Source organism: Varroa destructor, unplaced genomic scaffold (genome assembly GCF_002443255.2).
Source record: "Varroa destructor unplaced genomic scaffold, Vdes_3.0 BEIS01000006.1, whole genome shotgun sequence".
Lineage (NCBI taxonomy): Eukaryota > Metazoa > Arthropoda > Arachnida > Mesostigmata > Varroidae > Varroa > Varroa destructor.
The window spans coordinates 24,131,956-24,146,311 of NW_019211459.1; the positions used below are offsets into that span (position 1 = coordinate 24,131,956).

The 14,356-nt window shown below is 36.0% G+C and overlaps 2 protein-coding genes across 13 annotated transcripts in view; one reads left to right on the plus strand and one right to left on the minus strand.

The window, feature by feature from the left end:
- LOC111253188 (cytochrome P450 315a1, mitochondrial-like) overlaps positions 1-14,356 on the plus strand; it is a 64,133-nt gene that overhangs the window by 39,410 nt on the left and 10,367 nt on the right. The window contains exon 8 of one of the 12 annotated variants that reach the window (XM_086993827.1): positions 1,308-1,368. The exons of the other annotated variants lie outside the window; for them this stretch is intronic. The gene's annotated coding sequence lies outside the window, so the exon portion shown is untranslated. The remainder of the gene's footprint in view (positions 1-1,307; positions 1,369-14,356) is intronic. 12 annotated transcript variants of the gene reach the window in all.
- Positions 8,767-11,890, minus strand: LOC111253376 (uncharacterized). Its single transcript, XM_086993849.1, has 2 exons — positions 10,313-11,890; positions 8,767-9,795 (listed from the first exon to the last, which is right to left on the minus strand). Exons 1-2 carry the CDS (start codon positions 10,332-10,334, stop codon positions 9,245-9,247), a joined length of 573 nt encoding a protein of 190 aa, XP_086849975.1. The 5' UTR covers positions 10,335-11,890; the 3' UTR covers positions 8,767-9,244.

Here is a 14,356-nt window from a genome sequence, read left to right on the forward strand (position 1 = left end):
TAAAGGTTCTCCCCTTAGTTGTTTCTGAATCCTTTCGAAGAAAAAATTCACATAGACCTTACTTGATGAACACGGTATTAAGTCAATAACCTAGTTCTGCTGAACCATAGAACATAGTACTTCGGTTTCATTTACGAAAGAAACAGAACGTATCCAAAAATCACTCACTTCAAAGCGCTTGCTCAAGAATCTATTTCCCGATTCTAGAAGGTCTAGAAGCAGACGGAGACAGGGTCAGAGTTAAAAAAAAAAATGTGCCAAATGGGTTCTCTAATGAAAACTAATTAAATATTGTCGTAACGCTTGCTCATTACACTACATAGACCGATCGAGTACCCCAGTAGTATTCTCGAAGCGGTCCGCTGAACCCGCTACTATAGGTTAATCTACTCCTTTTACGAAGAGACTACACGGCACAATTCTATATGGGCTGATTTAAAAAGGACTAGAAGACTGGCCCAGAAACTTCTAATGTGTAAGCTGTTGTAGTACGTACCTGCTCTACAAATTGCTGAGTTAACTAAGATCTGAAGGCTACATATATCTAACCGGAAGATTCGAAATAACGATGCCCCATTGCCCCATCCTAATGCTTTCAGGTGTAATGCAAAAGGTCCCTCAGGATCTTGTTGTTTTATAAACGAAAAAAACTATATAAATAGTTTTTTTTCGTCTATAAAGCAGTTTGCATATTGATCGCAAATCACCAAAACACGCACAATTAATTGGTCATATTGAAGCGGATCATTCGTCTGAGTTGTTCAACTTCCACGTGTACATATGCTTACTATTTTTTCATTTCCTTTTAGTTCGTCGAATAATGATAATGCGTGCTTTCGAGTATATAGAAATTGGAACCAGCACATATAATCGATTATCTTCCAAATAATGAATTAGTACTAATGTGTCTCTTATGTGTACTATGTAGTACTAATGTGTACCGACAGAGATCGGCGAGAGCCAACCGAAGAATGAAAGTAAGCATTTAGAATTCAACAGTCGAAACGGCAGAAATTTATCGCGGGTACTATATTGTGCCTCGTTGTTAAAGCGTTCTCGCCCTATCGCTTTAACCAGATGCAAAGAGCTTGTGTCTTCTTTTAGGACGAAACGGTCCTTTTGCGTGTGTAAGAAACATAGGTGGAATTAATGTATAAAGCCCTTTCGACCAGATTGACACATTATAAGAATTCCTTCCCTTTATTAAACTCTGAATTTGTGATAAAATAAACGATAAGCGATGAGGCAAATAAATTGAAAAAAATGGACCGCATCTAAAAAAATGCCTAAATATTTTATCCGAACAGGAAAATGTACCGTTTTGCCTACTGATTCCTGCCGTGCGTTCTAAGACTACTTCGCTCATGGGTAATCCATACAAACTGTATTACTCGCAGAACTCATAATATATATACATATATATGGGTGCCTAAAAAATGTATATACATTCAAATGGTCATAACTGTAGCATTTACCTGTGTATAATCAGTATTTGAACTGCAAAATAATTTTGATGAAATATAAAACGTTCATTTCTATTGTACATGTTTATCATTGTCATAGCCAACATAGTGCATGTGGGCTATTATTACATACCTCTAGGTGTTATGGCGCATGACTTGCTCAATGGTGGTTTTGAAATCTTCTAGTGTGGTCGATTTTTTGACATGGACTTTATCTTTAAAATATCTCTACAAAAAAAGGCCACTAACATCGCGTCTCGGAAACGCGCAGGCCACTTCGTCTAACCTATCGGTGTAGAGGATTCCTATCATGATCCGCTCTTACATTACGATGCTACAGTCCGTCTTATTTGAAATAAGATGCGCTATTTTCACTGATTGGCATAGTGAAATAGCTTCCTAAAACCTATATACAAGTTATTGGCACTAGTGGTGGCGCTGTCAAAAAAATAATAGTTTAATCAATACTTTGCTTGAAACCACACTGTAACTCCCAGTAAATTTACACAATGTTCTTTCATTGACATGTAGACTTATTCACGCCCAGGAAATGAAACTATATCGATGAATTGTAATGTTTGTTTTAAGTGTAACTTCAATGCTTCAGTCAATCTCTCCGGAAAGTTGTATATCTTGTTCGTATTTTGCCAAGCACTATTCAGCAGACTAGAATGCTAGCCAGTTACAATGTCTTAAAATACGATGGGAACTTGGTTTGGAGATGCCAAACTCACCGAGTTTTGCAATGTTTCGGTACCCTTTCTTGGCTAATAGAGATTTTTAACGTATTTAGCTTTTCGGAACATTGTTTATGATCCATGTATTATTTTTTATTTATTATTATTATAATTATTTACATGCCGAAAATAAATAACAATCAGAACGTTATGACCCATTAAACAGCCTATACATTTTGTACTCTCTGTGTGTATATACACATATATCTATAGAGTGGTAGAACGAACTTTGGCGAGTTGTTTATGAATTTTTTTTCAGGACCGAACGATAAACCAACCTTTGAAAACCTTTTTCCATTAGACGAATTGCCACGAAAATTACAAACTTCTTTTTTTTTTTTTCTTGAAATAGACGATCTTATTATCATTATTATTAACAGTTACTGACAGTTTTCATGTGGCTGCTGCAAAAGGAAAATTCTAAGCGGCATACTGGAATATTCTTAATAGAGTTTGAATTCAGAGGTTCGAAAACAGATCAAAATGGCTAAAGACACATTTTTGATAGAGTAGCATTTTTATTGAGAAATCAACGATTGTTTGAAAAAGAAAATATTAATTGCCAATAAGGTTGTTCAAACAAACTACAACGGTTAGCTTTTTCTAGACTTTTTGCACCTTTTCAGTCTTTTGACCATTTTTAGGCCCATTGCATTATAGGATGTCAAGTTCATACTCCATGAGGAAACTCAGCGTATACTTACTAATAAAACACTACTTGCAGATAAAAGCAGAAGTATTTCGAAAATTACTAGTGAGGGATTTATGTCTTGATTCAAAGCTATAAATGGCAAAGCTATATATCGAATGAACGTGTAAAAAATGTTGTTAAAATATTGAATATTTGTTAGATTAATTTTTAGAGACAACTCAGAAGGAAAAGTCCATGTTTAGATCGACTGCCCTGTATACACATATATGGGACCAACTGCTAATATTCTTATCAAAGTGCTATTGGTTCGATCTAACATTTACAAATAGATTTCCTAAAGTGACTTACGACTTTAGCCTTTTGTTCTGCAACGACATTAGTAAAAATAATTTGTAAATTATAGTAAAAAAAAAAAAAGTATAAAAGTGTTTAGAAAATGTTAAGGCGGATGTATTGAGGTTGTTTCGCGCAATTTTCAAACGCGTTCGTGATTTGCTATTTTTTCAGCTGATAATAGCTTTTTTCCCGGACAGAAGTTCAATTATCGATATGAGACTGAAATAACGATAAACCACTGTATAGAGCAAACACTGACTCACGACACATCTTTATATAATTATATTAGGGCATACCTTTTTTCGGCCACGTTCGTCCGTTGACAATTAACGTTTTGTTGTTAGATTAAGCTAACACCATAGAGCGGTTTGTTAACGTAGTTGTGTTTCAACTGAAAGAGTTTTCGGCTATCTTCTGTCAGATTTGTTTTTCCATTAACGTTGTAATAGTCATAGCGGCCTTCTCCGAATCACCGGGATTGTAAAAGTAAGTCTAATTTACGTTAATCCTATAATCTATTTACTACCTTTTTCAAATTTTTATATTGTGTGAAATGTGCGAAGTGCGCATATGGCACCCGAAAGTCCACTTGATATTCAATTTAATACTAATCAGTTGTTAGACGATGGCAAGGGCCTTATTAAATATGAAATAGCCTCAGTCCACGACCACTCTAGCTATATTTATTTTTTAATCTTTTTTAAATTTCTCGATTAAGGTGACACGCTCGTACCTACATACTAAACCACTTGACATAATTGTATGTTCTCATGAGACCCAGGCATATAGGCCCCGCTGTTAAGAGGGTGAGAGTCTCACAGTATCATACGAATGCCGCATCCATATGGGCCAGCACTGCATGACGTAATAGTCGTCAAGCTTTTTAAACAAATTGGTATGTCAAAAATGCATAGTCATACCAGTATATCTAATCTACGTGATTGCGCAGCGCGTGTTAACCGAACGAAGCTGATACAGATATATTTATTTTGTTTATATTCGTGAGCAGACCTGCGGCGGACATTTCGATGTCACTCTATAAGAATCTAATCTGGACGCTGAAAATGAAATATGGAGCAGCTCTAGACGATGTTAAAAACATAATTTCTGAGCGCTTATCGTAATCGGGCAATGATCTTTTACGTACGCTTGGAAAACTTCTTTGCACATAAAATATATGGTATTTATCGTTTTGATGCATACGAATTTATTTATCGTTTTCGAGCTGTTTCATGTTTAAGAGCGCCGGAGCACACAATCCCTAGCCTGTACTATTGACTTAAATCACTCATTTGTTTAGCAACGCCAGCTTTTACGCTTTTAAACAGCCAAACATATTATTTCCTTTTGTTAGCGTGACATCTTTAAAAAAACTCTATCCAGAGATAGGATTTCTCGTTACTTAGACTTGCTCGGCGATTTTACACGGATCAAAGCAAGAATGCAAATTAAGGCAAATGCTGGGTTTGCGTCAATATGCATTTTGACTAGGAGTTTTTTTTTTGCTTTATTATTTTCAAAACTGTGGTTATGTATGCTGAACGTATTTACGGACTTTAAGGACTTTCCAAAGGAGCTGACTAATAATGTTGTATTAGTGTTCTCAGCCATGGCTAGTGACGTACACAGTCTGTCTGCTGACCTCTGCCACTCTTAGAAACTTCTGCCCTTCTGAGTTAAATGCGGATGAACCGATCGTTATCGAGACTCGAATGGACAGGTATACGATATCAGTGGTGATTCCGCAAAGGACACAGTAGGAAATCTCCATTTTAGATCTGCGTTATGTCCAGCTAGAACAATAAGTTATCTACGATATTCTTTATCATGTGACACTGAACGGTATCCTATGATTACTACATCCACAGATTTCAATCGAGAATGGGGAAACGGGTTTATTCTCAATATAAGCTGCATATATTGTTATGACTATGCTATCTAAAACGTGTATATCTGTTGCTAGAAGCCGTGGTGAAGTTTTTTTTTCTTGAAAAACCACCTGTTAGTGTTTTTAGACGGGGAAGAAGTGGTTGACCAACTAACAATTTGGAGCCCGATTAAGAGTATTTTTTTTTACTCAAAACTAGACATCGACATTTATTAGAGTATTTATATTTAACCCTGTGCTAACACCTCAAAAACTTGTACAAAAATATGTTTCATTTGCAAGATCCTTATCGTTGTGAGACCTGTTAATTGATGCATAAAAAATGTGCGACAGGAAGTTTTCAATTATATATTGTTATTTCCTCCTAGTTACTCCAAGATTGAAAAAAACGACGGAATATCCAACGGAGCTACATATTGTTTGTACATAGCGACTTCGATAGCATTACGTAGTTCACGCAAACCTACATAACATTTTTATAAAACAGAATTTTGTAAGACTAAACAAAGATTACGAAATACTGAGAAAATGTTAAAAATTCGCTGGGTCGCTCAAATCTATTTAGCGGATTCAAAACAACTTAATGTAAGATATAAGGTAGAACAACAGTATGTTATTATATATTTGATAGATTCTTTTTATAGTTAAAGATACCATCCAGCGTTTTTGGAGCTTCCCAACAGTTATATACTTGACATTTGAAATTCCAGATTTTGAATAGATAGCTTATTTGAGGGAAATGTAGGGTGGCAAAGCCACTTATCGTCTCCTTTAGTGCGTGAAAGTAGCGGACTTACATCTAAAAAATATGGTGGCTGAAGCCGTTGCTCGGTTCTGTTTTCTTAGCTTCAGACCATGATTGAAGCGTGGCGATGAGGTCATGAGTCGTCGTCGAGTAAGCATACTTTGCTCATGCCAACAATTACCGCATCACAGATCCACCATTTCCATGGCACATCTAAAAATGAAATATCTTCCAGCATCGCTGCACTTGTTTGGGACTGTTTCATTTTCGTTGGTTAAACGAATGAAATACATAAATAATTATTCATACTAAGGGGGCACATTGGACATGAAACAAGCACTGTGTAAGATATATTATCCACGTTAATTAAGAAGAATGCATGTACGCTGCACTCATGGAACCACTCGCACATCGATTGTTCGCAATTACTTTTTTTTGTAATGGTTTAAAAACTACGGTACGTTTACTACTAATATTATCAGCTCTGAACTTAGAAGTAGCGGTGCAAATTGTTTTGACCATATTCTGCTTTTCTTCTTCAAGGTTACTGTTTTACTACAATTGTATAATCTAGAGTTCAGTACACAATTGAGCCAACAGAAAACGCATTTTCCATGTTCGTGTTCGCTTCAAACGAAGCTTCGCGGACTGCCTTAGTTTACTTATACCACCTGTGTTTTGAGTTCTATTGCGGTTAGGCGTTCCATTAGACGGCTGGCTCCCAGCACAAAGCGAGGTATGTCCATGCCCGGGTCTGAACCCAACTCACAACGTGTCCCCAACACTAGCGAACAAATATGTGATCTACCAAGCTATCACAGGCACTTAGCTACACCTAGATGAAACTCTAAAATACTTGTGTGGTCTTTAGGTAGACGAATATATTGAATGAGATGGTCATTTTGGCACTATATGAAGGCCTTTAGTTAGAAGCAACTTACAAATGAGATGGTTCTAATAAACTTATTTTACCCATAAAAAAAACGATTAAACTATAGCTATGACAAGTCTGTGAATTAGCTTGAAACCGGTGCTAATTCTTTGGGGGGTTTTATTGAGCCTGGCGTTCTTCACCACTCCGACTCTCTTAGGCTATGTTTTACATATAGTAGAAATAATATCTGCGCTTTTGCTCTCGTTTAATCGACCATAGTCGGTCAAAGCCTTGATATGCAATGGTTTAAAAGAAAAGTGTTTGTTATGTGAAAGGAGAAAAGAAAAGTGATTCTTTACTGTCTTTTCTTATAACGCAACGTTTTCTTTCCATAAAATTTAGCACAACAAAATGTTAGCTTGGTGAACAGCGAATCTTTGGAACTAAGTCAATTTGTTAATATATCAACACAACAATAAGCTTGAAATAGTAATTGTTGAGCACGACACGTTTGATACGCAAGGAAAATGAGCAGCACATGTCTTCGAAGATACACAAATTTGAATTGAATTAAATTTATCATGAGCATACGCTATGTCCTAGTGACAAAATACGTGTCTTCTCTAACTAAAAAGATGTAGCTTTGATCCTAGCATTTTAAACGTACTACGTGTATTTTATTATTAAGAGATCTGTATCTGATTATTGAGAGGATTTTACTGATGGCCTAATAGACCCGTGCGATTCTAGTACCATATTTAAGGCGCTGCCATTAGGGAACACTTTTTTTTTTAGTAAAAAACCTATTGAAATTTGCAATATCGTCGTACGTATAATGAGAAACAACAGCTGTAGTAATTTTAATAGAACTGATGACACTAAAACCAGTTTTTTGACAAATTATAAGGTCAGATATTGTTAGGTTTTCTTTGAATTGAGATATCACAAATTCTATTACTACAAACAGATTTGTGGTATATGCTTGAAAAATGTAGAATAAATCCGTATTCTATTCCACTTCTCGAAACCATATGTTACTGCGTTAATGTATATGAGCAGTTACTAGTTGTGCCTTGTTTGCCAGCAACATCTACGTATATTGTTCAAACGTAACTTTCATCGTAGATTGTCATTCTGTATCGAAATGGATAACACACCTACCTATATTCGTCCATATATTTAGTGCATATTCAACGCTACGATATTTCATCATCTGAAAGTTACACAATGTCTGTACTGAGTGAAAAAGTATCGACAAGTTGCTCGGATTTTATTGGCTATACTGTGGTCGACCCGTGATCAGAGGGGTCATGGGTAAAGTTATATTTGCTTAGGCGCCTACCCTCCACAGGCTAAATTCACAGAGCGTAAAAGCGTGTGCATCGTATTTTTCAGTTGTTCTGTAGAACTAGGTAACATTCGGTCGTGTTGCCTTTAAGAAAAACGGAAGTAGTATTTTATATTATGTTCTGTATTAAAAACAAAAGACCCTTACAGATAGTGCTTGTGCTGCAAAAGGCTTTTAGGAGGTAGGCTGCCAGTTAATCTTTAGTGTACAGGTAGTACTAACGTTTTCGTGACAGATGGAAGAGCTTCGGCAACTGAATATAATAGGACATGAAAATAATTGTCAGGATTGGGCTTTCTTTACAACTCAATTTACCTCTCCATTGCTACATATATAGCTGGCGCCTTGGAGGACGTGAACAGGCATCAACATTGTGTATATTGACGTCTGATCACGCTAACTAAGGACGACAAAATTGAATTTATCATACGGAGTATAAATGTAAAGAAATAAGAAAAATAGTCGATCAGGATACAAACGTTTTTAATAAGGTCTTTGCAAATGTATCTACGCACCGCTTAGGATATCTGGAGCTAGGTAACTACACAGTCTATACAATGGGGCCGAAGTATACAGATTTGTAGAGTTTTGATAATGAGCTTTACGCGGTAAACACATACACACAAATTATTATCTAAGTATAATTAATAAAATATTATTATAAGTGAACATTATCAGTGTTTTGTCAGCAGAATAGTGTCGCGTAAACGAGAACATCACAAATTGTAATAAATGGCATTTCGTTTTTATTGACATGTCTTGAATGCAAAATAACATAACGAATTTAAAACATTACAGCTTTTTATACATACCTTAGATAAAAGCATCATAAAAAACAAATGAACTGTAGCCCCATTACACAGAATTTCAATTAAAAAACTGCGTATGACTAAACCAAAAATATAATGTACTATTTATGGACCTATTCTTGGTTATTTAAATATACAACGATGTTACTATACACCACTTTTAGCCACTCCTCTAGCTATTGCCTTAGAGTATCGTCGACATACATATAATGTTGTTTTCCTACGGTAGCTTCTACAGATTCAACTACTTTAGTGGGAAATCAAAGGGTGGGTCTCCGCTGTAAACTAAGGCGGTCTGCAGCCATACACGCAGTCATAAAATTTATACACACTTATACGTTTCTACGTACACTTAGATCCATCTATAATCAGTAAATATATAAGCCTTGCTACTATTGTGTTGATTCTGGCCGATGTTGCTTATTAACGGACCAGTGTCTGGCAAGAATATGAGTTTTTAGGTTACTTTTTTGAGCGGCTCGGTAACCACAATGTGGGCACATATAGGGCTTTTCGTTCGTATGCGTTCTCATGTGTATTCGCATATGTGCTGGCCGAAGGCACCGCTTTAGACAGATCGGACAGGTGCGGTTATCCAACAGCTGCTGACTGGTTCCACTTTGCAATGCGCTTCCTCCAGCGGGAAGCGAACTATTCCCTACAGCTGATTCTAAGCAGGTATCCAGCGCCATCGGTACCACTGGGCTAACTTCGTCGATTCCCGGAAGGATGTGCCCACCGGACTGACGACACCCATGCTCATTGGCATGGTGCTCATAGATATCGAGGTCATCATGCAGAAAATCGTGCTCCGTATTGCCAGTCATGTTCGGCCCTAATACTGGTGCTGCTGTGAAGAAGTCTTGATCTGACTTGCGTTTTTTCGAGAACGTTGTTCGCAATGACATCGGCGTTCGCGGAGATTCTGCGTCGGCTCCCTTTCCTGGCAATTGGACGTAAAAGAATCAATATCGTCCTAATCATTGCGCATCGATGAACTGATATAAGCTTTCATCAGCATTGGAATCGTGTTTAGGTTGTCTTCAGTGGTAGAGCTTTAGTCGCTGTTTTCCGATATTCTCTAAAGTGCAGCTTGTGCCAATTTGTTTTTGTCCATATTTGATTTATTAAGGGAAGTGTCTATGAAAATGTTCGAATTAAAGAGACGACATCTAATTGTTATAACTTACAGCATAAAAAAGATCAAAACGCGTAATCCACCCCGTGCGCTGGTAGTAGCGCAGTTTGTAAAACTTCTAATACTACCTACAAATTGTAGAAATAACCCTTTCTATGAGAACATATTCCGCAAAGGTAATGTATAATTATATCTCAATAAACATAACACATCGAGGTAGGTGATAATAACACATTTAAAATTTTTTTAAAAAGTGAAAGATCTGATATGTCTACGTAATGCATAAAGTCATAAACTATAAAAATGTGATTATTATATTCACCCTCTCTGCCCAAGTAGAACATGTTTGTCTCTGTCAAGAGGTTGGCAATAATTTCTATTTTATGCTAGCGACATAGCATCGTCTAGAAACCCTTCTTCTAATGCCTTCTGGACATCACTTATCAACGTGGAGACTGATTCACCTTCTAAGGAGTCCCGATCTCTCTGTAAGAAGAAAACGATTTTAGACTGGTTTCTTATCTATATATAAACTAAATACATATAATCGCTAATTTGGTTGATATGTTTACCCGAAAAAATTGATGGAACTGTACAAAACGCGATGTTGTTAAATGATTAATAAATATAAATAATTTCCTTTATACTACTCACAAATTGTGCGGCATGTCGTTGGCAAGACTTGAAACAGCGACTCCTAATAATTTTAATCAATTATATTAAGGAATAAAGTATTTTAATATTAGGATAATATAATCAACAAAATATTACTATGACTAGTGCATATATGTGTATATTAATTTAGATTATGAGAAACGAAAAACTCGCTTCTTCTTACATGTCACTATTAACTTATTTAGTTTTACCCGCCCATCTGGTCACTGTGATCTTTTTTACAACAAAATTATAGGTTACTGCTGGACCATTGTAAAAAAAATACCTACATGGCTCTGATGGAGCGCGTGTGAATTGTCAAATGTCGCATAGAATTAAAAATCTTTTTACCACTTTTCGACCACATGCACTCAATATAAAATCATTCATTACGCAAAAAATGCAATGTTCTGTTACGATTTAAAAATTATTGATTTATTTTCTATTTTCATATTACCGTATATATACACTATATTCACATCGAATATAGCAAGTTAAATATATCAGAATAGATCCTAAATAGTCAATGTCGACATAAAGACGCAGTACAATAGCTATGTATTACCTATTACGGCTATCAGGAGATTTAAGCCGACTTGAACTATACAACGAATTTATCAACGTTGCCATAAACCACAAAGACCTTGACAGAAGATGTTGTATTTACGTATATATATATATATATAAAGATATATAAGCTTGTCATGGTGTTTTATGTAACTTGAATTAGTCAGCTCATTATTTTCGGTCCAGGTAACCAAAAGGTCCTCTCCTATTTTTGCTCGTGAGGAAAAGCTTTGCCACGGATATGGTCCAACCCAGTTTGCAACTTAATCCTCTCCTATATAGACACACATACACATGTATATAAATACTCCGAGATGGTACAACTACTCGTAAATGCATATTTATAATGCCCTTATACTCTAATTAATCAAACCCTAGTCCCTCAACTATATATGCTCTTTCTATATGGATTCTTTGGTACGTTCTTGTGATTCGCATGTTTCACGTGAATAGACGTGAAGTAGCTCCAACTCTGTTAGCTGAGGCATGCTGGTCGCCTTTCTCCAATATGTCCCTAACCTTTGCCGAACATTACCAGTGTATTCAACGGCAAATTCTATCCATAGCATGTGTCACTATAGTTTTACACTACGTAAACGTTACATATTATTCTTACTGATAAGCTGTTTAGCTGTTTGAATTCGGCTGACATAGCGACGTTCGCTCAGCGTCTCTGCCTAGGGGACATCGCCTCGTAGCATTCCCTTAACCTGATGCCGTCGAAGATGAACTGTAAGGTTGCTCTTGTGCGCGGCTCGGTATTCACAGTGAGGACATCGGTACGGCCTTTCTTGGGTGTGACTCCGCATGTGCATGCGTAGCGCCCACTGGTCAGGCCATCGGCGTAAACACACACGACAGGTCCGCCGATCTAAGGCTTCGCTATTTGAAGTTGACATTCCGTTTTGAATATCTGTTACCATAAGCAGCCCATCATTATAATCCGCACCCGTTTCTTCCAATCCGACCGGTGCAATATCATCGAGGCATACCTCATCCAACTCAGGCTGCGAATACCAACAACCGCTGTCACAGTCCATAATTCGACCTAAATCGCCCAGAGGGGCTACGGGCGGTTCTGCAATAGAAACGAAGTAGAACAAACATGGCGTTAGGTGCGTGCTTTAAAATGCAATAAGAAACAAACAAGGTAAATTATCTTAAATATGAAATGTCTATTTATTTACGGGCCGTCTAATCTTATATTTGGTGTACGCTTCACTTATTCTTACGCCTATGTCATGTATGGCTAAATGACGCGTGCTAATCTTCTTTGAACCATTCCCTTGTCCTATCCAATGCTCCGATGTTTTTATAAGAAAATTATTTTGCAAGACGATTTAGAATTGAGTTTCTGAACTGGTAACATCTACTATTATAGATCATTCATATTCAAATTCACAAGGGTTTTCGACTACTACATATTTTTTATTCTTAAACAAATTGCATGGCACGATCTCCGTATAAAACAACTGGAAGCTAACAAATTGATGAACAACCTTACAACAATAACAAACGCTATTTTCACTTTTTTTTTTAATTTCTCAGCACAAGATAAGTTCAGTGATCGAAAATAAATTCTGAGCTGTGCGTTGTTGCCTTATCGCGCTACTGAGTTGAGATCGAATTAAGATAATGCGAAGAAGCTCGATAAATCTGTAAAAATACAATATTAATTAGTTTGATCTGTTTGCCGATATATATATATATATATATATATATGTATATATATATATATACGAATAGATACCTAGGAATATATTGAATAATAATAATTAATCCTTTAAAAAAAACTTAAGGAATCTTTGCATTTGTAGTTCAATGGGGTCAGCATACCTGGGTTTCTAAATAGATATATTTCCTAAAATATCACACAAAGAAATCATCAGTACAGATTAAATGTTATTTAGGGATAATATGTTAGTTAGGGATTAAATGTTTTTTTAAAAAATTGTTTTGCAATTCAAAAAACGCTAAAATTTATTCAACTGATTTGAGCTATTATCAGGAGAACACATCACGTTTATTAACAAATTTCATTTAAGCTTTTTTTATTAGCTTTGAATTCGCTGTTAAATGATATGGCCTTTATTATAATGGCTTAATATATGAAACTAACCACTGACATAAATGTATAATGAGCTTCTAATTTTAACTGAACATGAAGGTTCTCATTGCTCTCATTTGCAATATTCGGAAATACATGCACCCTTACAGACGTACATATATACTTAAAAAATAAATACTTTATATAAGTATTTATTTCTTTATATAATTTGGGCATCTAATAGTCTCCATTTGAGAAGCCCACATACACCCTTATTAAAATCAAACTTATTTTCTGGACTATTATTTCGACAAAGTAATATTTATACGCCTTTACGAAAATATACCCTATATGCCATAATCGTGGTGTGCTCTAAGCGACGTTGAGTGCTGTATACGCATGAACAAACAAAGATCTTTCAGCTATCAATTCTCAGTCGGACACACCTTTGGCGTATTTACTTCTTACCTAAGTTCCTATCGGTAGGTTTACCACAGTCATCTACCCCACTTATAGAACACTGTTGAATTAGATATACCAAATATTGTAATGATATCCTATGAAAAACTATTATATCCACGGTGTTTTCACAAAGAAAATCATTGGAAAGACAAGTTTAGTCCGGTCTTAATATAATTGGCACATATGCATCTATTGATTACAGAGAGCAGAGTGGTATTGGAACACTGGAATGACACTATATTCTAATATGCATATATTTACATAGCAATAATAATATGTACAGATAATAGCTTAGCGTACAAGCTATAAATGTCAAAGATTTTAAGTTAGGTGGAGAAATCCAAACAACCGATTAAGCAAACTCCTGCTTCGTGTTATTATATAAGCGTGCTGCCACGACTAATAATTGCAGGACAGACATGTTGTAATACACTAACTCTGTATTAACTAACGGAAAATGATGGGAGTTCTTTGTAGAATGGAAATCAATCTTTGTTCTTACCTTGTTTCAGTAATTAGGACGGACCGAGTACCATTGTTAAGTTGATAACACTAACGCTATAACATTTCTCAACAGCATACATACACGGAATGTTGAACCTTATCTATTTTAGTCGACGAGACAACAGCTTTAAC